Source organism: Aotus nancymaae, unplaced genomic scaffold (assembly GCF_030222135.1).
Source record: "Aotus nancymaae isolate 86718 unplaced genomic scaffold, 86718_ANA_hifiasm-v0.15.2.pri h1tg000041l, whole genome shotgun sequence".
Classification (NCBI taxonomy): domain Eukaryota; kingdom Metazoa; phylum Chordata; class Mammalia; order Primates; family Aotidae; genus Aotus; species Aotus nancymaae.
Window position 1 is genome coordinate 38,211,922 of NW_026988455.1, and position 25,053 is coordinate 38,236,974.

Consider the following 25,053-nt stretch of genomic DNA (forward strand, 5'->3'; position numbering starts at 1 on the left):
CATTGTGGTGGGTTTAAAAGTAACTTGAGATGTGTTCCTTGACTTATATAACTTGTAATCTAGTGAGTAAACAGTACTAATTAGCTGAAAAATTTTCAGTGAGCAATGCAACACTGCATTAAATGCGTGTTAAAATATGCCACATTAAAGAAGAGTGAGCAGTAGGGGTGAGGACTTGGATGAATTTCAGCAAGGTTTTGAAGCATGGCTAAAGCTTGAGTTGGAGGGGCAGAGCGTTCTAGGTGGAATACACCATGGCTAGAGGTAAAAATGGTCCGAGTATGTAAAAATCACTGGAATATATGTATGTAGAAATAATAAAACTGTGTTATTGGAGGCTTTTAATGGAGCAGGAACAGCATAATCTTTCACAGCTAGAAAGACTCTGCTATGAGGCTCTGCATTCTTATAAAAGCTTTGGATAGTCTAAGAAATAGCAGTGCTCAGGGAAATGGTAGAAAATGATCATTTTTACTAATATAACAAATTTAAGCTGGATAGAGTAGTTTGATAAGGAACCATTGTTATCTTTTGTAAGTAGCAGTAATATATACATTATATTCACGGTCATTTTTTCTAGTCATTTGTATAGGAAAGAGAAAGGAGAGAGGAAGAAAAACTTTTTTTTTTTTTTTTTTGAGATGGAGTTTCGCTCTTGTTACCCAGGCTGGAGTGCAATGGCGTGATCTCGGCTCACTGCAACCTCCGCCTCCTGGGTTCAGGCAATTCTCCTGCCTCGGCCTCCTGAGTAGCTGGGATTACAGGCACGCGCCACGGTGCCCAGCTAATTTTTTGTAGAGACGGGGTTTCACCATGTTGACCAGGATGGTCTCGATCTCTTGACCTCGTGATCCACCCGCCTCGGCCTCCCAAAGTGCTGGGATTACAGGCGTGAGCCACCGCACCCGGCCTAGAAAAACTTTTTTACCATTTTCCACAAAATGGTAAGCCTCTTGGTAGCAGAAACTTTGTTTTGTTATTAAATACTTTTATCTTCCATGATTAGCACATTGTATGAGGAGTAGGAGTAGAGAGCTGGTTGCAGGATTTATAATTACCCAATGAAAGGCAAAGAGAAGATTGTCTAGATTAGTCTGAGTTATAACTGTATTAAGTGAAAATGGTTCCTGGATGAGGCTGGTGGATTGGGCAAAATGATAGATTGAAAGATTTGAAAGTCATCCTTTAAATCATATGTTTGTTTCTTGAATGTATGGAATGAGAAAATAGTAAAAAGAGAGGATGTCGTAAAAATAGTGTAATACCTGTCATTTACTTCGTACCTTGTTTATGACAGGTGTAATACATATTATCTCACATTAAAGTCATATTACAGGGTACACAGGGTGGCTCATGCCTGTAATTGCAACACTTCGGGAGGCCAAGGCAAGCCGATGACTTGAGCTCAGGGTTTTGAGACCAGTCTGGCCAACATGGTGAAAACCTGTCTCTACTAAAAATACAAAAATTAGCCTGGCATGACGACAGGTGCCTGTAATGCCAACTATTCAGGAGGCTGAGGCAGGAGAATCGCTTGAACCTGGGAGGTGGAGATTGCAGTGAGCCAAGATCATGCCACTGCACCCTAGACTGGGCAACAGAATGAGATTCTATTTCCAAAAAAAAAAAAAAAAAAGGTCGTTAGAGATGAAGCAGAGTTGGTGAATTGCCCATAGACACACAATTATTAGCTATTAGAGCTGGGATATAAACAGTGCATTTTTAAAAAGCCCGCTCTAGTGTTACTTCCTTCTTTTAGGAAATCTTCCCTATAACTTCTGTCCACCTTTTAATACCTAGGTTAACTTGAGGCTCCTTCTCTGTTTTCATTTGATAAGCAGTTTGTAACAAGTTTTGCATTTACTTACGGAATTATAATTGCAGAATATATTTGGAATCTGAGGACTTAGCATCAGTCTCTGATTCATCTACTCCTTCAGTAACTCAAAAGTTGAAGGTGAAGGCCTATGCTATGAATCACAGTGCAAGGCAGGTATACCAGAGGGACTCACTTCCCATGAGTGTAGGCCCAGCTCTTGGGTGTCAGATACTAGGCCAAATTTTCAGAGGTCTGGGCATTTTCAGCAAATGTAAAGTTTCTTCTTTTTATGTTTACCTCATCCAGTACCTAACTTATTCAACGTGGAATTCAGTGTAAAACAGCTACGAGTATATGTGTATTCAAGTAATTCATAGTATCTTTAAACCATAGGTCCTCTGCTGTACCACTTTGAAAATTTGGCAAATGAACTTTCCATAGAATTGAGCTATGAGGATATAAAAAATGTTGTTCTGCAGTATGGATTCAAGGTAGAGGTAAGAATGAAATAAAATATTGCCAAAGTTTAACTTCCACAGTACCTCAACAGAAATGTTGATATTATGGCTGTTACTAACTTTTTGAATTCTCTGTTTTCTTACCTATAAAGGGAAGATAATACAGGTTGAGTATCCCTTATTCGAAATGCTTGGGACCAGAAATGTTTTGGATTTTGGATTTTTTCCAATTTTGCAATATATACATATACATAATGACATATCTGGGGTGGGGACTGAAGTCTAAATGTGATACTCATTTATGTTTTATATATGTGCCTTATAAGCATACCCCAAAGGTAAATGTATACAATATTTTAAAATTTTGTACACCTGCCACATGAAGTCAGCTGTGGAATTTGTCACTTGTGGCATTATGTAGGCGCTGGAAACATTTTGGATTTTGGAGTGTTTCAGATTCTCAGAGTAGGGATGCTTGACCTGTGTTACTTAGCTTTCAGAATTATAAGGATTTGGGATAATGTGTGCTTAAAGGGAAAACTATACTTTCTGGTGAAATAGCCTTTCAATAAATGGTAGCTGATCATTATAATACTGGCCTTGTAGATTCTCACTGTTAGATACAAAGTAGACTAGGCTCTGGGGAAAACAAAAGGGGGTAGGAGGGCAGGTATAAGAGGGATATTCACAATATGTCCTTGTGTACTGTCTGATTTTTTTTCATTAGTTGCATTCCTATAAAGTTTTATGATATTTTGGCTATTGTGTTTCAGTTCATTTATTTAGAAACATTCCATTTTTAAAACAATAGATTTGTTTTTAAGAATGAAGAAAAGTTATATATTATAGTAGTTTAGAGCTCAAGACTGCCTGAGTTTGAATCTCAGTTCCACTACTTAGTAGTGGGACCGTTCTTTTTAAAGTGAAACTACTGATATTAATAGTTCTTCTCTTATGGGAGTAGTTGTATGTAATAAATGAATATGCTTAAAATAGTGCCTGCTACTGATACATATGTGCTTAGAATTTGTTAGTGGTGTGCTCATGATGACTGTCATAGTCAGTGTTATGATTATTGTTTGCATTGCAGGTGGAAAAAGAATCTGTGTTGTCAACATATACTGTGAATGATCTCTCTATGATGAAATACTACTATGAATGTGTCTTGTTTGTGGTCCGTAAGCCACAATAATGGTCTCAAGTGATACCACCTGGAAAAAAGTTTAGTAAGAACAAATCCTGAAATAAACGACTGAAAATCAACTATCAGTGATGATAGGACACAACCTCAAATCAGTGGTGCCTTCTTATTCCTAATGAAATTTAGAAATAGTGTCTATTTTCTTAATATGTCTATTGCTTTTTCAGAAATATACTATGCCATGCAGATTTGTACTACACAAGTAAAAATGGAGGAAATGTCTTGAAGTATACTTTTTCCTTGAAGCCCAGAATTGTGTTTCAGTATGAAAAATACCTAATCTCCAGTGTCTTCATGATGCTGTCCATTGCAAGTCTGCCGTATTAATGACTAATAGTATTGAGGTCCTAATAATCTTCCCTTTTTTTGTTGTTTTGTATGCATTGCACATGTTACTTTTAGAAGAGTCTAAGGATCCTGAGTCATATTCAACATCTGGAGTTGGGACTTTATTCACTTTCAAACTAAGAAAACTATGCGTAAAATGTGTCTTTTTTTTTTCTTTTCTTCAGAGACAGGATCCTGCTCTGTCTCCCAGGGTGGAGTATAGTGGCATGATCATAGCTCACTGTAACCTCAAACTCCTGGGCTCAAGCAATCTTCCTGCCTCAGCCTCCCGAGTAGCTAGGACTATAGGCGTGTACCACCACGCCTGGCCTGTGTCTATTCTTTTATCATTCAGATTAATTTGATTTTTTATTTTCTAGCTCAGATGAACTTAAGCATCAAACATTTCATTTTTATGAAGTGTTAAAATTTAATAGCATCACAGCCAGTAAAATACATTGAAGTAACTGAGAAATTATCAAGTCTTTTGGCCACAATAAACTGAACATTTTAGGAAAGCATACTCATCATGGATCACTTTGAAATATATAGATCTCCACATTCAAAGTGAGAAATAAAAAGCCTTTATTAAAAGTAGTGCTAGGAAACAGAGAAGATAAGAATAAAATTTACCCATTTGAAATACATGATTTTCAGACTCTGAATAGAGTTTGACAGTGTGATGTTTACAATAATGTCTTTTCCTTAGATTATCTGGATTATGAAAGCAAGCACTTTTTCATTAAAACAATTATATACTAGGAAAAACTGTCATAATAGTATTAATGTGGGGAATTTTGATTATGAAATTCAGGGATAAATTACTGCCCATGATCTGTGTCTTCAATATTGTAAGCAGCAACCATCATGTAATTTCAGATTAACACCAATTCTGGTCCCTGAGAGATGGAGCTTAAACAGTATATGCTGCTTTAAATTTCTACCTCTAACAGATCTTTATTGGAGGGAGTTTTCCTTTGTATTTTTTAATATATGTTATTCTGTTTCCAGTAGCTTGGAAAGTAGAGATGACTAATATTTTAGCCTTTTCTTGGAGAAAAGCAAAAACTCTTGTTGAATATTTTCACAGATGATTGTGATTGCTTTAAATGACCTCTGTGGCAATTTAAATTAGATGGATTTAATCTCAGTAATGTGCTGGTCGCATAAATGTCATGTTTTAATAGGAAAATTTACTTGTAAATCTTTAGACCTTTGTTGTCACTTAGGTTGGGGAGTCACTACTCTATTTGGCATCTTACTAGTTGGTGGGACCTTTTCTTTGTACAGTGATGGGACTTTTGTGACCTTTTCTCTCACTATGCAATAGAGGGTTTCATGCAGATAATCATGTCAAAATTGGGAAGTCTGTAACCTGTTTTTTTTTTTAAAAAAAATTTCTCTTTTTTGTGTCCCTCAATACTTAGCAGATTGTTCATTTGGTGAAATTCTTATTACTTACATGAATGAGTTTCAATTTAGTGGCAAGGAAGAAAAAAAACTAAAATTATTATTTTTAAAGAAAAAAAACTTACAAGGTACATAAGTATTTTTAAAAAAATTAATTGACCAGGAAGGAATGCATGCTGTTTTTGAATGGTTTAGACATGCTTTTCACAAGCTAGTATTCACTTTTTTACAACTTGTATTGAAACAAATGATCTTTGTTTTTGTCACAGGCAAAAACAGATTGACACTGGTGGGTTGGCTTTATTAATTTTTTTTTTTGCTATTAGGTTTTCTTTAATAATGTTACATTTCTTTATTACAGCATATGTTTTAGTTAATTCTGAAATCAGTTACTTCATTTGCTAATTTATCCCTCATATCATGAATATTGTTTTTTAAGTGTTCTACACAAATTTGTGTTACTTGTTTTCCTTACAGCTTTTGCAGTTAATATATTCTAAACTTGAAAATGTGGTATCAATCAATAATAGAAGTATCACTGGAGGACTTATTTAATTTTGTATTTCTTAATTTTAGTCCTAGCTACTAAAGTATATAAGCCTTAAAGTTTAAAATGTTTTTCTTAAATTAGCTGTATACACAAACATTTTCATTTACTTCATGAAATGGGAGTTAGTTCATTGTGCTTGCTTTTTTCCCTTTAATTTCCATATTCTGAAGCAGTGCAGATAGAGGGTATGCTAATCAAGTGAGCAAGGTGGAATATGTACAATATAAGAAAAAGATGTATAATTCACAGTATAAAATTATGAAGTTTGGTACATAATTGTAAATGTACTGTATTTATATGTAACTCTCATTCTAAAATTTACCACAAAAGCTGAATTGGAAGCTTCATGTCTGCATGAAATTTCCTATATTTTTAATGTGTATGATGAATTAATTTTTCTTGAATATTAAAGTCTGCCAATTGCTACGAAATGATAGTTGCTTTGTTGTTTTCCTCTAAGTTAGTGTAACTGTAGATTACTACTAATTTTAATGAGTTGAGCAGATATACTTTTAAACTCTTGGATTAGTCTATTTTTATATGCTTCTAGAAAGTCAGTAGTGTGAGTACTTGGCCTTATGATATGCCAGGTCTCATACTAATTATTTTCACTGTGTTTCATTCAAGTTCACTGTATTAAAGCTAGAATCCACTGAGGAAAAATAATAATCTTGTTTTTCAGTTTTGTTAAATAATAGAAACAGAACTGTAAAAGGAACTAGTAGAAGACAGTTCTAGGACCAGCCATTAGTGGGATGAGCACTTTTGATTGTTTTTGATCTCAAGCAAGCGACGCTTAGCTTGTTTCCTCACCTGTAAGATAGGATTAATATCATCTATTTCAAATGTTTTTTTAAATTAGGTCATATGAGCTTATATATGTATTTTTGTGTGTATGAAAGCACATGATAGACAATTACCATAAATGTAATTTCTGTCTGTGTTGACTGCTATATAGTGAGCGAAAAAATGAGGATTATTAACAGGACATTAGTTTTAATAATCTTATGGTGACCCTTTGAAAAAGGTTTCTATGGAATCCTGGGGAAAACAGTAAAAAATGGTACGTACAGATACAGATTCCATACATTTGGTGAGAAGTACAATGAAATATAATAGTAGGTAATGGGAGAGGGCATAAGTAAAATTTAATGGCATGTTACCCCCACTTTCATCAACCTGCTGGCACATCCCTTTTATATATGTTTGATTCTTTCTCTTTGGTATCTATTTAGATTTGGGATCCTTCAGTCAATGTGTATGTGCATTTTCAGCTAAGTTGCCTTTTAGAAGGACTGCACCAATTTACATGCCAGGAAGAGTGTTTAAAAGTAACTTACATCCATTCCCTGGCCAATACTGGATATTGCTGAGCTTTTCATTTTTGTCATTGCAGGCATACCTCATTTTATTCTACTTTGCTTTATTTTGCAAATACTTAGCTTTATATTGCAGATACTGTTTTTTTTTTTTTTTTTTTTTTTTGACAAATTGAAGATTTGTGGCAACCCTGCACTGAACAAGTCTATACTGGCATCATTTTCCAACAGCATGTGCTCACGTCATGTCTCTCTGTCAGCATTTTTTAGCAAATATTTTTAAATTAAGTATGTACATTGTTCTTTTAGACAAAATGCCATTGCACATTTAATAGACTACAGTATAGTGTAAACATACTTTTTTTTTTTTAATAGAGATGGGGTGTCACCATGCTGGCCAGGCTGGTCTCGAACTCCTGACCTCAGGTGATCCACCCATCTCAGCCTCCCAAAGTGCTGGGATTGCAGGCATGAGCCACCACGCCGGGCCTGTAAACATACTTTTATATGCACTGGGAAACTCAAAAATTTGTGTGACTCACTTTATCATGATGGTCTGGAACTGAGTCTGCAGTATCTCCAAGGTATGCCTGTATAAGAAGTAGATCTAGGCCGGGCATGGTGGCTCACGCCTGTAATCCAAGCACTTTGGAGGCCAAGGCGGGCAGATCACCTGAGGTCGGGAGTTCAAGAACAGCCTGACCAACATGGTGAAACCCCATCTTTATTTAAAAAAAAAAAAAAAAGTGGTATCTAATTTGAATATTCATTTATTTAATTATTGGAAAAGTTAAGCAATTTCTCTGAGTTTAATGGCCAAAGTGGCTTTAATCTGCCAGTCTATATGATTTCATGTGGCAGACCTGATAGATCACTGGCAACAGCTCCAAAGCTAATTAAAACATAGTGAGGTTCATCGGGGGAGTACTGGCCAGAGCCATGAGGACTGCCTTGAGTTCTGGTAATTGAGAGGAGCAACCACGTCTGCTTTTGGTTTTACATAGCTGGCACTGAAGCTGAACAGCAGCAGCGGCTCATGGGACTCCATTATGTTTCATCGTAGCCAAACAACTTGTAAAGTAGCCCCAGAAATTTAGGGAAAACTAAGTTAAAGTCCCCATTGAACCAGTGGCATTGCTTTGGGCAGTGGAGTTGACCATACAGTTTACCTCCAAAAGGATAGCTGCCATTTTTTCATGTAGCACCAAAAAGCTGCTACAGCCAGCTATACTATTTCTCTTTGACTAGCGAGGCTTGTTTGTTAAGATTCTTTTCACCTTGTTAGTCATCACATCAAAGTTGACCCACCCCAAAATGGGGATGTCAGGCCAAAGAGTCACAAGAGCAACATAAGTCACATTAAGTTTCAACAAAAGCTTAGCAGGTTAATAGCTGCCTTCTTTTGTTAACATATTGAGACGTACATGGCGGCTGGGTCAGGCAGTTGTTGGGATTGTTAGTGCTGAGCCATTGCCTCTCTGAGTACTCAGGCGGCCATTAAGTCTTTGAAACTTTTCCTCCTGGAGATCTATATTACTTCTTCTGGACCCCCTGCGTTGAGGGGGTCAGTCTGTGCAGTACTTCTTAAGAGTGAGATGGAATAAGATGTAGACAAAGAAGTGCAGTCATAAAATACATGAATTCTATTATACATATATTGAATTGGTCTAAAGAGCCCTGGTGACATTATTTTTGAGGTGTCCAGCTCCTGATCAAAAACTTGGGGGCTGGGACAGAACAGAAGAGAGTTGGTGCTGGTGCTTTCTCTAGTTTAACCTCTTCCTATTTCAGTAAGTGATTAAAGCTTTGACTGTTTGACCTGCCAGCTCACCTCTGTCTGGCCCCTAAGAGTTTCAGTTTTCCTTCTCTACTCAAAGCCCTCCACAGTGCTGGAATTGTGGGCGTGAGTCACCATGCCCGGCCAAGTTCTGTTTTTTGTTTTTTTTGTTGTTGTTGTTGTTTTCTTTTGAAATGGATTCTTGCTCTGTTGCCCAGGCTGCAGTATGGTGGCGTGATCTTGGGTTACTGTAATTTCTGCCTCCTAGGTTCAAGTGATTCTCTGGCCTCAGCCTCTTGAGTAGCTGGGATCATAGGTACTGTATTTTTGGTAAAGATAGGGTTTCACCTTGTTGACCAGGCTGGTCTCCAACTCTTGACCTGAAGCATCAATATTTGGGAACTCAGCCTCTCAAAGTGCTGAAATTACAGGCATAAGCCACTGCACCTGGCCCCCATTGAAGTTTTTGATTGATCTCGTCAGAAGACTTATGTTGTCTATCATTGTATTTCAGATGACTGCAGTTATAAAGCTGGGTGTACACAATTAACCATAATGATATGCATTTATATATTTTGCTTTTTCACCCATTATGAATATAGTTCATCTGCTTATAAGTGTTATATCCACACAATTGTCATTTGTATGCCTAAAAATACATTATTGCCTATTTCATTGTGTGAAGTGGCCTACAAAGTGTTCTCTTGTGTTTTTGTTTCTCAAATCCCCTTTTAAAAATGTAAATAATTTTTTAAAAAATAATTTTAAGATTTTTTCCCCTACATTATATTTTCAAGATTTTGAAATTTGGGGATTATAATTTTCTGCATATTTAGACTTAAGAGATTTTGATCTTTCAGGATTTCAGTATTTGAGATTATGGCATTCAGGATGTCTTTTGGGATTATGGTTCAAACTCCCTTTCTATCCACGCTCATGCCACTATGTTCTGCCCTGCAGTCTTCCAGCCTTGGCCACCCCAGCACCCAGAGCCCTGTCCTGATTATCAACCAGGTTGGACTGTTGACAGGACCAGGTGTTTGGCTTTATACTATTAGGCAAGGCTTTTCCTTCACTCACTTTTAAGTGGCCACTCATGCTCAATTCAACCAAATTAACTTCTGTCTTCAGGTCACTCAAAGCTCTATATTGAATACTGAAGCCTTCATTGCTGCCATTAATTTACCTTTGAGGACTCTCCACCTCAGCAGCCACAGCCATACTGCCTTTTGGCTGGGGCCATGGGACTTGCTGCTCTGTTGTCATGATAACATTTCTTCTTTCTGCCTGGAAGAGAATGGGCAACAATTAAGTTACAATTTGGGTGACTTATTTCAGTCCTGCTTCTAGCAGCTCTAAACGGGAAGTAGGGTTTCCTGCCAATTGGGCAATAGTATTCATTACTGGATCTTGGGAGTCTTATTTTTCTTGAACTGGCCTGCAGAGCCTTGTCCTTCCTAATCCAGAAAGCCATGTCTATCAGCATCATTTCTTTATCAGCGAAACTGCTAGGTCTGCTATTAGATTTTACCCTATTTACAATCTAACAAGTTAGTCTGTTATAGTTTTCTAGATGCTGGTAAAGACATGAGAAGAGGTCTGTGTACTCTCACCCAGCTTCCCCCAAAGATAGCATTTTAAATAACCTTATTACTGAAACCTTGAAGTTGACATTGGTACAATACTATTACTAAACTATTGATGGACCTTGTTTGGAGTTTACCAGTATTTGCATGCACTGTTGTTTTTACCCCTCATTTTTTCACTTTTAACCTACCCTAATATTTAAAATGGGTTTCTCATTAACAGCACATACCCTGGTCTTCCTTTTTAAATTTTAATTAATGTGCAGTATTTGTACATATTTATGGGGCACATGTGATATTGTTACATGCATAGAATGTGTGATGATCAATTTAGAGTAGTTGGGGTATCCATCACCTTGAATATTTATTTCTATATATTAGGAACATTCCAAGTCCTTTCTTCTAGTTATTTTGAAATATACATTGTTGTTAACTATTAGCTATAGTCATGCTACTTTATCAAACATTAGAACTTATTCTGTCTAACTGTATGTTTATACCCATTAACCAACCTCTCTTCATAGCCACTCCCACTCATATGCCCTACCTATCCTCTGATAGCTATCATTCTACTCTACCTCCATGAAATCAACTTTCTCAGCTCCCACATATGAGTGAGAACAAATTTGTGTCTGTGCCTGGCTTATTTAACTTAATGTCCTCCAGTTCCATCCATGTTGCCACAGATGGCATGATTTCATTCTTTTTTACGGCTGAATAGTCCTCCATTATGTATGTAGATCACATTTCCTTTGTTCATCTGTTGATAGACATGTAGGTTGATTATCTTTGCTGTTATCAGTAGAGCTGTCAGAAACATGGAAGTGCATGTATCCTTCTGGTCTGCTGATTTCCTTTGGATCAGTGCCCAGTAGAAGAATTGCTAGGTGGTATGGTAGTTCTATTTTTAGTTTTCTTCTGTATTGTTTTCCATAGTGGCTGAACTAATTTACATTTCCACCAACAGTTTGAGTTCCCTTTTCTATACATCCTCACCAGCATCTGTAATTTTTTGGCTTTTTAATAAGACTTATTCTAAGGTAAAATGATACCTCATTATGATGTATTGGATCAATCAACCTTTAACGTCCAAAAGAGGTGTGGATGCAGAGCATAGGAGATACGGCAGCATCTCAGGCCCTGCTCCAGAAATGAGGGAGACATGAACACAAACCAGACACTTTCAACTGGCCACACAATCTGGGAGTTCAGGGGGAAACACAGATTTGGACATTCGTTTAAAAAAAAAACCTAAAATCAAGTGCTCAGTTTTGTGCCCATTGAAGGGTTTGATATAGGGACCTCAGTCACTACCCAGGTCCCTCCTCCCCTACCATCAAAAAGCAAGCTCTGCACACTAAGGGATTAGGGAGGGGCATTCTCCTGCCTCTCCACCAGCCCCAAGAATGGACTTGAAAATAAAAGAAGCTGGGTCCCCTCACCCCTTACACTGACAACCCTACATGTGAGAGTTTTGAAGACCACTCATAAGAATCAGCAACTCAAATAGCAATGACCACCCCACCCTAAACCCCACCCCACTCCTATTTCATTAACAGACAAGATTTCCCCTCATCCTCCTTGGAATCTCCTTCCCTCATGCCCTCATGGCCTTGTTCCATCTCCTGATATCTGGCTTCATCACTGCAAGACTGACCTTTTCCAAGGCTCCCCAGAAGCTCCTCTTAGCTCTTTATCACATCCATGTTCACCTCCCACCAGAGACTGCAAACATCCACAGTCACTGTCCCTTTGCACTGAGACCCAGCTCCAGAGCAGATGGTAGCATGGTCATCCTGTCCTGGGTGGTCCTCCTAAAGCCTTCTCAGGGAGCAGATAGCCAGAGAGCGAGCAAGAGTGTCTGGGCTAAATGACAACAAGGAGGGGACACCTATCTTTACTTCTAAAACAGCCCCAGAGGCTTTTAACATAAAAATCCACTTATAACTAATTGTGCCCCCTACCTACCCATACACCCTAGAGATTCCAAACGGTCCTTCCCGCTCCTTCCACTCAACTCCCCCACCCCAAACACACACATATACACAGGAGACTCAAGGGAGACTTGATTTGGTTTGATTGCTAATACCTAACTAAGGAACTACAGTCACCTTAAATTCCCTTGCCAGCCAACTAACAACAGGGGCTGCTCTAAAAGAACTGCAGAGGAATGAGAAAACTGAGGGCTAAGCAGGGAGCAGACAGAAGAATGTAAAGGAAAAAAAAAAAACAAACAAGTGAATCCTACACCCCCCCAACATCCTCCTATCATGATCTCTGGCAGGAGGAAAAAAAGAAGGTCATCCACCAAGACACAGCCGTTACTTAGAAATTCTGACAAAGACAGCAAGACAAGTTTGCTCCCCACTCCCCCACACCACAAACACATCTCAGGGCCCCCTAAAGACTGCATCCCCACCCCACCCTCTGCCCCAAGCCATAAAATCACAGTTAGTGGAATATTCTCCCTGGTACTAGATCAGTCCCTCCACTTTCCTTCCTATCCCTTTCTCCTTGACAATCCCAACACTGTCCCCCTGCAGCCTCCCTGGCCCTCCCAAAGCAGCATCCACCGCCAGGAAGAGGCAGCTGCACAGTTTTAGTTTCACCTCCAGAGACCTATTTCTTTCCTCAGCCCTTCTAGTGTTTTGGCCACCTAGTCTTTGTGGAGGGCTTTTTATTTTGCATAGGGAAAGAAAGAGAAAATGGAGAGGTGAGAGAGATTTCCCAGTGCAAGACAACCGAAAAAAATATTTTTAAAATCTTAAAAAATAAGCGTAACGCAGCCTTCTTCCCCAGGCAACAAAACAGAAAGAGGTTTGGTTTTGTTTACTGCGACGTACACAAGAAATAGAGTATACAGTCCATGCAGTAGGGTAGAACAGCCATTGGAGAGGACATCCTGATGCTGGCCCCAGTGCAAAACAGTCCCAGCAACGCCGCCTGGTTGCCATCGCTGCCACAGCCACTGACACCTTCACCACGGCCAACTAGCCTGACTTGAAGAGGAGGATTGCAACTTGACCCAAGTAAAAATAGATGAAGTGCTTTGTCTCCTGTGTGACATAGCTGCCAAAATTTCAGCCCACAATACAATGCCAGGTAGGGTTATATTTCTTGTCAAATTCCTTATTGATATAGACAGCAATGGCCTTCTCTAAGTTGTACTTCTGCCTGGCCTGTGTGGCACGGTCAACGGCATCCTGTTGCATGTCCTCAGACATGTCTGCGTTCTTGATCACTGCCTTCCGATCAGACATCGTGACACTTCACGGAGGTGAGTCCTCATGGACCCCCGGGGAGTAGCGATGGCCCAAGGCAGAGCGCAAGCAGGGGCGGTGTCCCCTGGGCTCCTCCTGCAGCAGCTGCAGCCACTGCCATCTCTGGCTCCCGCAGCCCCGGGTGGGTCGCTCCCCGCCGCGGTCAGCCCTTGGAGTTTCGCCGGCCGCCCACGCTCCGCCACGCACCGCTGGCCACCTGCCCGCTAGGCTCTGCTGCTCTATTATTATTATTATTATTATTAATTTTATTTATTTGAGACGGAGTCTCCCCCTTGCTCAGGCTGGAGTGCAGTGGTGCGATCTCAGCTCACTGCAACCTCCACCTCCCGGGTTCAAGCGATTCTCCTGCCTCAGCCTCCCAAGTAACTGGGATTACAGGCGTGCGCCACCACACCTGGTTAATTTTTTTTTTTCATATGCTTACTTGCCATTTGTATATCATCTTTGATGTGATATGTTTGTTTAGATATTTTTGCTCTCTTTTTTTTAACCTAAAGTCCATTTATTCCTTTTTTTTTTTTTTTAATTGTACCTTAGATTCTGGGGTACATGTGCAGATCATACAAGATTGTTGCATAGGTACATTCATGGCAAGGTGGTTTGTTGCCACGATCCCCCCATCACCTATACCTGACATTTCTCCCCAGGTTATCCCTCCCCTGCCCTCCCTCCCACTATCCCTCCCGTAGCGCCCCCCAACGGCCCCCAGTGTGTGATGCTCCCCTCTTTGTGTCCAAGTGTTCTCATTGTTCAACACCCGCCTATGAGTGAGAACATGCAGTGTTTGATTTTCTGTTCTTGTGTCAGTTTGCTGAGAATGATGGTTTCCAGGTTCATCCATGTCCCTACAAAGGACACAAACTCATGGTTTTTTATGGCTGCATAGTATTCTATGGTGTATATGTGCCACATTTTCTTTGTCTATTCTATCACTGATGGGCATTTGGGTTGTTTCCAGGTCTTTACTATTGTAAACAGTGCAGTGATGAACATACGTGTGCATGTGTCTTTATAATAGAACGATTTATTGTCCTTTGGGTATATACCCAGTAATGGGATTGCTGGGTCAAATGGAATTTCTATTTCTAGATCCTTGAGGAGTCGCCACACTGTCTTCCACAATGGTTGAACCAATTTACACTCCCACCAACAGTGTAGAAGTGATCCTATTTCTCCACATCCTCTCCAGCATCTGTTGTCTCCAGATTTTTTAATGATCGCCATTCTAACTAGTGTGAGATAGTATCTCAATGTGATTTTGATTTGCATTTCTCTAATGACCAGTGATGATGAGCATTTTTTCATATGTTTGTTGGCCTCAAATATGTCTTCTTTTGAAAAGTGTCTTTCATATCCTTCTCCCACTTTTGGATGGGTTTTTCTTGTAAATCTGTTTCAGTTCTTTGTAGATTCTGGATATTAGCCCTTTGTCAGATGGGTAGATTGCAAAAATTTTTTCCCATTCTTTTGGTTGCTGGTTTGCTCTAATGATTGTGTCTTTTGCTGTACGGAAGCTCTGAAGTTTAATTAGATCCCATTTGTCTATTTTAGCTTTTGTTGCCATTGCTTTTGGTGTTTTAGTAGAAACAGGGCTTCCCATGTTGGCCAGGCTGGTCTTGAACTCTTGGCCTCAAGTGATCTGCCTGCCTCTGCCTCCCAAAGTGCTGGGATTACAGGCCTAAGCCACTGCACCCAGCCCCTCATTATGATTCTGATATGCTTTTCTCTGATGATTAGTGATGTTGAACATTTCCTGTTGGCCATTTGTATGTCTTCTTTTAAGAAATGTCTATTCAAGTACTTTGCCCACTTTTTAATAAGATTATTTGTTGTTGCTGTTTTACTGTTCTTTGACTTCCTGTATATTCTGGATATTAGTCCCTTGTCAGATGAACAGTTTGCAGATACTTTCTCCCATTCAACAGTCTATTTCTTCAGTCTATTGTTTCCTTTGCTGTGCAGAAGATTTTTAGTTTAGTATGGTCCCACTTGTCTGTATTCGTTTTTGTTGCCTGTGCTTTTGAGGTCCTAGCCATAAAATCTTTGCCTAGATCTATGTCCTGGTGTTGCTCATATAAAACATATTTCTCATATAAAACTTCTGGTAGTTTTATAGTTTCAGGACTTATGTTTAAGTCTTTATTCCATCTTAAACTGGTTTTTGATTGTGGTGAGAGGTAGGGGGTCCTCTTTCATTCTTCTGCATATGCATACCCAGCTTTCCTAGCACAATTTATTGAAGAGAGTGTTCTTTACCCAGTATGTGTTCTTCGCACCTTTGTCGAAAATCAGTCAGCTGTTAATATGTGTCTGTCTGTGTTGTTTTGCTCCACTGGTCTCTGTTTCTGTTTTTAAACTAATATCATGCTGTCTTGGTTACTATAGGCTTGTAATGTATTTTGAAGTCAGGTAGTATGGTGCCTCAAGTTCTTTTCTTTTTGCTCTGAATTCCTTTGACTACTTGGGCTCTTTTTGGTTCTATATGAATTTTAGGATTGTTTTTTCCTATTTATGTGAAAAATTGCATTGATATTTTGATACAGATTGTATTCAATCTGTAGAATGCTTTGGACAGTATGGTCATTTTAATACTAATTCTTCTGCTCCATATGCATGGGATGTCTTTCCATTTGTTTATGTCCTTTTCAATTTCTTTATCAATATCTGGCACTTTTCCTTGTAGAGGTCTTTCACCTCCTTGGTTAAATTTATTCCTAGGTATTTTAATTTTTTTGTAATTATTGTAAGTAGGATTGCCTTCTTGATTTCTTTTTCAGCTAGTTTATTATTGGTGTGTAGAAACACTATGGATTTTTGAGGTTGGGCACTGTGGCTGGTTCCTGTAATCCCAGCCCTTTGGAAGGCCAAGATGGGGGGATCGCTTAAGCCCAGGAGTCCAAGACCAGCCTAGGCAACATAGTGAGACCCCATATTTAAAAAAGCAAAACCACTGCTGATTTTTGTATGCTGATTTTATATCTTACAACTTTACCAAATTTATTCATCAGATCTAATAATTTTTTTGGTGGAGTCTTTAGGTTGTTCTTCTAGATACAAGATTATGTCATCTGCAAAGAGGTACAGTTTGACCTCACCCTTTTCAATGTGGATGCCTTTTATTTATTTATTTTAAATTTTTAAAAAGTTTAATGGTGCCAATAAGGCATATAAATTGTATTCTGGCTGGATGTGTTTTATTTCTTTCTTTTGCCTAATTTCTCTGGCTGGGATTTCCAGTACTGTGTTGACTAGGAGTGCTGAAAGTAAGCATCCCTGACTTGTTCCAATTCTTAGGGGAAAGGCATTCAGCTTTTCCTCATTCTGTATGATGTTAACTGTGTGTTTGTCATATATGGCCTTTATTATGTTGACATACATTTCTTCTATGTCTAGTTTGTTCTGAATTTTTTTTCTTTTTTTTTTTGAGACAGAGTTTCGCTTTTGTTGCCCAGGCTGGAGTGCAATGGCACGATCTTGGCTCACCACAACCTCCTCCTCCCGGGTTCAAGCAATTCTCCTGCCTCAGCCTCCCAAGTAGTTGGGATTACAGGCATGTGCTACCACGCTCAGCTAGTTTTGTATTTTTAGTAGAGATAGGGTTTCTCCATGTTGGTCAAGCTGGTCCAAACTCCCGACCTCAGGTGATCTGCCTGCCTCAGCCTCCCAAAGTGCTGGGATTACAGGCGTGAGCCACCACTCCTGACCAAGAATTTGTATCATGAAGCGATGTTGAATTTTATTAAATCCTTTTTCTGCATCTATTGAGATGGTGATACAGTATTTGTCCTTCATTCTGTTGATGTGATATAGCACGTTTATTGATTTGCATGTATTGAATCATCCTTGAATCCCTGGAATAAATCTTAGTTGATCATGGTGTATTATTTTCTTGATATGCTGTTGGATTGGGTTTGCCAGTATTTGTTGAGGAGCTTTGTGTGTATGTTCTTCAGGGATGTTGACCTGTACTTTTTTTGTTGAGTCTCTGTCTGGTTTTAGTATCAGGGTAATGCTGGCCTTATAAAATGAGTTACGGAAAATTCCCTCTTTAATTTTTGGGAATAGTTTGAGGAGAACTGGTGTTAGTTCTTACAAAGTTTGGTAGAATTTGGCAGTTAAGCCATCCAGTCTTGCACATTTGTTTGTTCAGAGATTTTTAAAATTACTGTTTCAACTTCATTACTTGTTACTGGTCTGTTCAGGTTTTCTATGTCTTTTTTATTCAATCTTGGTAGATTGTATATGTTCAGGAATTTATTCATTTCCACTAGGTTTTTCAGCTTATTAGTGATCCACTGTTAATATCTCATAATCTTTTATATTTCTGTGGTATCAGTTGTAATGTTTCCATTTTCATTTCTTATATTATTTGGATTTTCTCTTTTTTTCTTGATTAGCTAATAGTTTATCCATTTTGTTTATCTTTTTTTAAAAGCCAACTTTTATTTCAATAGTTTTTGGGGTACAGGTGGTTTTTGGTTACATGGATAAGTTCTTTATTGGTGATCTCTGAGATTTTGGCACACCCGTCACTCAAGCAATGTACGCTGCTTTTATGCCAATATGTAGTCTTTTATTCCTCACTGCCCCTCTGAACCCCCAAAGTCCATTATATCATTTTTCTGCCTTTGCATCCTGATAGCTTAGCTCCCACTTACAAGTGATAACATGTTATTTTTGGTTTTCCATTCCTGATTACCTCACTTAGAATAATGGCCTCCAGCTCCATTAAACTTGCTGCAAAAGACATTATTTTATTCCTTGCCGTGGCTGAGTAATATTCCATGGTGTACATATACCACATTTTCTTTACTTGTTGCTTGGTTAGTACTTAGGTTGGTTCCATTATCTTTGCAGTTGTGAACTGTGCTACTGTAAACATGCATGTGCATGTGATTTTTCATATAATGACTTCTTTTCCTTTGGGTAGATACTCAGTAGTGGGACTGCTGGATCAGATCGTAATTCTACTTTTAGGAATCTCCATACTGTTTTCCATAGTGGTTGTACTAGTTTACATTCCCACCAGAGGTGTAAAAAATATTCCCTTTACACTATATCTACACCAATATCTATTGTTTTTTCACATTTTAATTATGGCGATTCTTGTAGGAGTAAGGTGGTATTGTGGTTTTAATTTGCATTCCTCTGATAATCAGTGATGTTAAGGATTTTTCATGTTTTTTGGCTGTTTGTATATCTTCTTTTGAGAATTGTCTATTCATGTCTTTTACCCACTTTTTGATGGGATTATTTTATTTATTTATTTATTTATTTATTTATTTAGAGACAGAGTTTCACTCTTGTTGCCCAGGCTGGAGTGCAGTGGTGCAATCTCAGCTCACTGCAACCTCCGCCTCCCAAGTTCAAGCAATTCTCCTGCCTCTCGAGTAGCTGGGATTACAGGCATGCAACACCATACCTGGCTAATTTTTTATTTTTAGTAGAGATGGAGTTTCTCCACGTTGGTCAGGCTGGTCTCGAACTCCTGACCTGAGGTAATCTGTCTGCCTTGGCCTCTCAATATTCTGGGATTACAGACATGAACCACCACACCCAAGTTCTTTGTCAGATGTGGTTGGCAAATATTTTATCCCCCTCTGTGTACTGTCTTTTTACTCTGTTATTTATTTTGCTGTGCAGAAGCTTTTTAGTTTAATTAGGTCTCATTTATTTATTTTTGTTTTTGTTGCATTTGCTTTTGGGGCCTTAGTCATGAGTTCTTTGCCTAAGCTAATGTCCAGAAGAGTTTTTCTGATGTTCTAGAACTTTTATGGTTTCAGGTCTTAGAGTTAAGTCTTTGATCCATCTTAAGTTGATTTTTGTATAAGGTGAGAGATGAGGATCCAGTTTTATTCTTCTACATGTGGCTTGCCAGTTTTTCCAGTACCAGTTATTGAATAGGGTATCCCTTCCATAATTTATGTTTTTGTGTGCTTTTTCAACGCAATCTCAGCTCACCGCAACCTCCGCCTCCTGGGTTCAAGCAATTCTCCTGCCTCAGCCTCCTGAGTAGCTGGGACTACAGGCATGCACTACCATGCCCAGCTAATTTTTGTATTTTTAATAGAGACGGGGTTTCACCATGTTGACCAGGATGGTCTCGATCTCTTGATCTCGTGATCCACCTGGTGTAGGACTCTCTTAAGCATTTCTTGTAGGGCCCACCTAGTGTGATGAATTCCTTCAGCTGTTGCTTGTCTAGGAAAGACTACTTCTTCATTTATGAAGGATAACTTTGCTGGCTGTAATATCCTTGGCTAGCAGTTCTCTCAGCTCATTGTCTATACCATCTCATTCTTTCCTGGCCTGTAAGGTTTCCATTGAGAATTCTATTTAGTCAGTTGGGGGATACTTATATGTGACTAGACACTATTCCTTTGCTGTTTTTAAAATTCTCTGTCATTGAAATTTGACAACCATGTGTCGTGAAGACCTCTGTGAATTGCATATGTTTGGGGATCTCTGAAATTCCTGCATTGGATCTTTAAATCTCTTACTAGACTTGGGAAGTTTTCAGCTATTGTTTCATTAAATAGGTTTCTATCCCTTTTCTCTTTGCTTTCTGGAACATCAAAAATTTGAATATTGGTCATTTTATGGTGTCCCATGTGTCATGTAGGCTTTGTTCATTCGTTTTATTTCATTTTTGTCTGACTGGGTTATTTCAAAAGACCTGTCTGCAAGTTCTGCAATTCTTTCTTCTGCTTGATCTAATCTATTTTTATTACTTTTTTTTTTAGATGAAGTCTCACTCTTGTTCCCCAGGCTGAAGTGCAATGGCACAATCTCGGCTCACTGCAACCTCTGCCTCCCGAGTTCAAGTGATTCTCCTGCCTCAGCCTCCCAAGTAGCTGGGATTACAGACACCTGCCACCACACCCAGCTAATTTTTTTGTATTTTTAGTAGAGATGGGGTTTCACCATGTTGGCCAGGCTGGTCTCGAACTCCTGACCTCAGGTCATCCGCCCGCCTTAGCCTCCCGAAGTGCTGGGATTACAGGCGTGAGCCACCACATCTGGCCAATTTAATCTATTTTTGAAGCTTTTAAATATGTATATTTAATTCAGTGAATTCATCAGTTCCAAAATTTGGTGGGTTTTTTTTCATGATTTTTATGTCTTTGGTAAATTTCTCATTATTTTCTTGTATTTGTTGTGTGCTCTTTTAGCTCACTGAGCTTCTTTAATATCATTATTTTGAATTCTTTTTCTGGGATTTCATAAATTTCTTTTTCATTGGAATCTGTTGCTGGAGAATTATTGTGTGCCTTTGAAGGTGTCATTATTTCCTTGCTTTTTCATGTTTGTTTCGTTCTTACATTGTTCTTAGCACATCTGGTCTAACAGTCACTTCTAATATTTTTTATTTTTGGATGTGCTTTCATAGTGGAGGACTTTTTCCTGAAGATGTAGATGTGGTGTTGGTTGGGTAGGGCACTGTGGCTTTGATTCTGGGTGTGCAGTAGGGTAGTTTCTGTAGTTTCTTTCATTGTAAACAGTTTCAGTGGTGTCTGTCATTTTCTCAGTGGCGTTGGGTGCATTTAGTGGAGGCTGTGAAGTTTTGATGTGGATGGGGACACAGGTAGGCCAGTCCTCAGTTCTCAGTGATGGCAGGAGTAGGCTGAAAATGCCTGTCCTTGGGCCCCTGGGTGGGGTATGCTGTCACTGGTATGTTAGCAGATTCATGTTTGGGCCTCTAGTTGGCTGGCTTGGGTGCTAGGTAGTGACAGTGGTGGGCTGAGCAGGTAGGCAGTTTGTCAGGCCACTGGATAGTCAGCATAACATAAGCCAAGACAGTAGCAGTAGTGGGACAGTTCTTTGGTTCCCAAGTGGTCTATGCTAGTGTTGGCAGTGGCTTTGACAGGCTAGGAGGGCCAGTCCCCAGGCTCACAGGGTGGCATATACAGGTGGGTGCCATCTGTGATGGTAGTGGCAAGTTGGGTGGGCCTGACCTCAGGATCCTGGGAGGAGTGCTCAGGTGTCAATGGTGATGGCCTGAGCTGGGCAATCCCCAGGGCCCCTGATAATGTGCTCAAAAACTAGGGGGTGCAGAGCCAGTCTGGGCAAACCTGTCCCCAAGCTGCCTGGTGGTGCATGGAGGTGCTGGCTCTCAAAATGGTACCTTGCTGTAGCTGCTTAGAACTTAGGGTATGTGAGACTCAGCCTTAGCACCCTTTCTGGAGCAATACCATCATGGTCTTCAAGAAGCTCCCTATGTTAGTCTCAGGGTCCACAGGGATTGAGGGGGCTCTCCTGTGGTTAGGATTGTAGGAGTCTGCAATGGAAATGTGGACTGCTGGGGGTCTATCCCTTACCCTTTCCCTTCTCTGGGGAGTCTCTACAGGCTTCCAGCCAATCCCAACTGAGCAGGCTGCCTCAATTCTCTCTCCTTCCTTGTTTTAGGTGTTTCCTGTCACTTCTCTGTTGAATTTTAGTGTTCTCTCTTAGATGATCTATTCAAACAGTAATTATCTATTCATTATTTTGGTTCTTTATGGAGAAAGTGAGTACCAGATGCCTCTAGTCAGCCACCTTGAAGATTGTTGGGTCTTGCTTTTTTATTCAATCTGATGTCTCTCTTTTAATTGGGAATTAGTTTACATTTTAATGTTATTATATATTGAATTGAGTAATTGAATTTAAACTCACCATTTTGCTATTTTCTACTTGTCCCATTTTCTTTTTTCCCACCTTTTGGATTATTTTCTTGATTTTTATCTCCATTATTAGCTTATTAGTTATAGCTCTTTAAAAAAAGGTTTCAGTGGCCTCTCCAGGTTTTACAGTATGCATGTTCAACTTATACCATCAAACTTCAAATGGTATATCACTTCATGTATAGTTAGAAGAATCTTATAGCAATATACTTCCAATTTCTCTTGCATCTTCATGCTATTTTTATACGTTACTTTTATGTGTGTAATAACTTCCAGAATACAGGGGTAATATATTTGCTTTAGACTAAATTCTTTAACCCAAAAAAACTTTTATATTTATCTTTATTTTTGAATAATTTCTGGTGTGGGTTGCTTTAAAAATATGTCCATAATTTATTTGATACTCCTACCTTGGAAGTATGTAGGTATCCAGGTTTCTATCTGGTATCATACTTCTGCCTGGAGAACTTCCTTTACATCATAGGTCTGCTGCAGTGAATTCTCTCAGCTTTTGTTTGTCTAAAAAGGTCTTTATTTCACCTTTTATTTTTCAAATATTTATTTACAGAATACGGAATTGGGAGTTATTTCTTTAAAGATGTCACTGTTGTTTTGATGAGTACTCTGCTATAATTCTTGTATTTGGGCAGGCATGGTGGCTCACACCTGTAATCCTAGCACTTTGGGAGGCAGAGGCGGGCAGATCATGAGGTCAGGAGTTCAAGACCAGCCTGACCAACATGGTGAAACCCTATCTCTACTAAAAATATAAAAATTAGCTGGGCATGGTGGTGCGTGCCTGTAATCCCAGCTATTCAGGAGGCTGAGGCAGGAGAATCGCTTGAACCCAGGAGGCAGAGGTTGTTTCAGTAAGCCAAGATTGCTCCACCGCACTCTAGCTGGGATGACGGAGCGAGACTCCGTCTCAAAAAAAAAAAAAATTCTTATCTTTGTCCTTCTGAGTGTGTTTCCTTTTTCCTCTGGCTGCTTTAATTGGTTTTGAAATTTATCCTGTTTGGGTTTCTCTAAACTGATTGGATCTGTGGTTTGATGTTTTGTTATTATTTCTGAAAAATTCTTTGCCATTATCTCCTAAAATATTATTTCCTGTTTTCTCTTCTCCTTCCAGGACTTCTATTACACTTATGTTAGACTGCTTGTTATTATTCCATAGCTCCTGAACACTGTTTTTATTAGTTTTTTATTGTTTTAGAGGCAGAGTTTCACTCTTGTCTCCGAGGCTGGAGTGCAAAGGCAAGATCTCTGCTCACTACAACCTCCACTTCTCAGGTTCAAGTGATTCTCCTGCTTTAGCCTCCTGAGTAACTGGGAGTATAGGCATGCACCAATGCACCTGGCTAATTTTTGTATCTTTAGTAGAAACAGGGTTTCACATGTTGGTCAGGCTGGTCTTGAACTCGAGACAGGGTTTTGCCATGTTGGCCAGGCTGGTCTCAAACTCCTGACCTCCCACCTCAGCCTCCCAAAGTGCTGGGATTACAGGTATGAGCCACTGCGCCTGGCCCTTTTTTTTTTTTTTTTTTTTTCGGTAATTTTTTTCTCAGTCTTTCAGAATGACTTTTTAAATGTATCTTCCAATATACTGACTCTTTCCTCAGCTATCTCCATTCTACTACTGAACCTGTTGAAGGGATTTTCATCTCTGATATGCTTTTTAGTTCTAGCATTTCCATTTATCCTTTTATAGCTTTCATCTCTACAAAAATACCCTTCATCAGTGTATGTTGTCCACCTATTCCGTTATATCCTTCAACATAATATAGTAATGTTAGTCCTTGACTGATAATTCAAATAGCTGAGTCACCTCCAAGTCTTGTTCTGTTAATTGCTTTATCTCTTGACAAGGTGTTGCTTTTTCTTTACTGTTTTTCTTTCTTGAGGCTTCTAATATTGAATTTCCTTTATTGTGTGTAGAAAAAACCAGAAAGTGAGGTAAAAGTATTTATGTCTTGTTATAAATATATGCCTGTTAGGCTAGTATGGGAAGTTGAGTCAGTACTGTAAGAATTTGAGTTTATGTTTTCTTACTGTTGTCTGCAGCACATCACAGATTTCAAATTCCTCTAGCAGTGAGCTAGCTGCTCCTATATGTTTAAAGGACAGAATGCCAGAGGGTATTTTTCTCAACGTTCCAGCTCCCTCTCCACCTTCCACCTGTCTCTGTATGCCTTTGATCTCAAGATGTTCTCTCTCCATGCTCTTGCCCCTCCCCCAGAGGTAAACTGCATTTTCTTGTTAGTCTATGCTAGGCTTATGGTACAGACAATAAGGAATCTTTGTTGTCTTAGCCCAGTCTCAGTCTTAGGCAGGCTTTGCACACCTGGCCTCAGAATTGGGTCCTTCTTAGCATTCCTATCCCCGCCCCTCATGTATTTATGATTCATCTTCAGCAGGAATTTCCCACTCCTCTCCCAGTAGTAGTATCAGTGGAGGATGCTAGGTGCCAAATTATTTTCTGTCTCTCTCCTCTTAATTAAGATTTGTGCTTCTACTTTTTCTCCAGAAATGAAAGATCTTTGTCTTTGTCCTTCCTTCTGAAGCAGAGAGGTTTTGCTTCTATTCCTCCCACAAAAGCATTTTCTGCCGAGAAAATGTTTCTTAACTCTCCATCAGTGGCTTAAGGCTTTTGTTAACAGCAGGAAAG

At 39.2% G+C, this 25,053-nt stretch overlaps 1 protein-coding gene and 1 pseudogene across 1 annotated transcript in view; one reads left to right on the top strand and one right to left on the bottom strand.

Annotated features, from left to right (window-relative positions):
- Nucleotides 1-6,196, top strand: part of CARNMT1 (carnosine N-methyltransferase 1) — a 46,763-nt gene extending 40,567 nt beyond the window's left edge. Inside the window, exons 7-8 of the mRNA XM_012454199.3 lie at nucleotides 2,213-2,316; nucleotides 3,368-6,196. Of these exons, the coding sequence (XP_012309622.1) occupies nucleotides 2,213-2,316; nucleotides 3,368-3,469 (206 nt within the window). The 3' untranslated portion in view covers nucleotides 3,470-6,196. The remainder of the gene's footprint in view (nucleotides 1-2,212; nucleotides 2,317-3,367) is intronic.
- A 6,713-nt stretch (nucleotides 6,197-12,909) lies between these two features.
- On the bottom strand, nucleotides 12,910-13,707 carry LOC105718482 (dynein light chain 2, cytoplasmic-like; annotated as a pseudogene).
- Nucleotides 13,708-25,053: the final 11,346 nt, after the last annotated feature.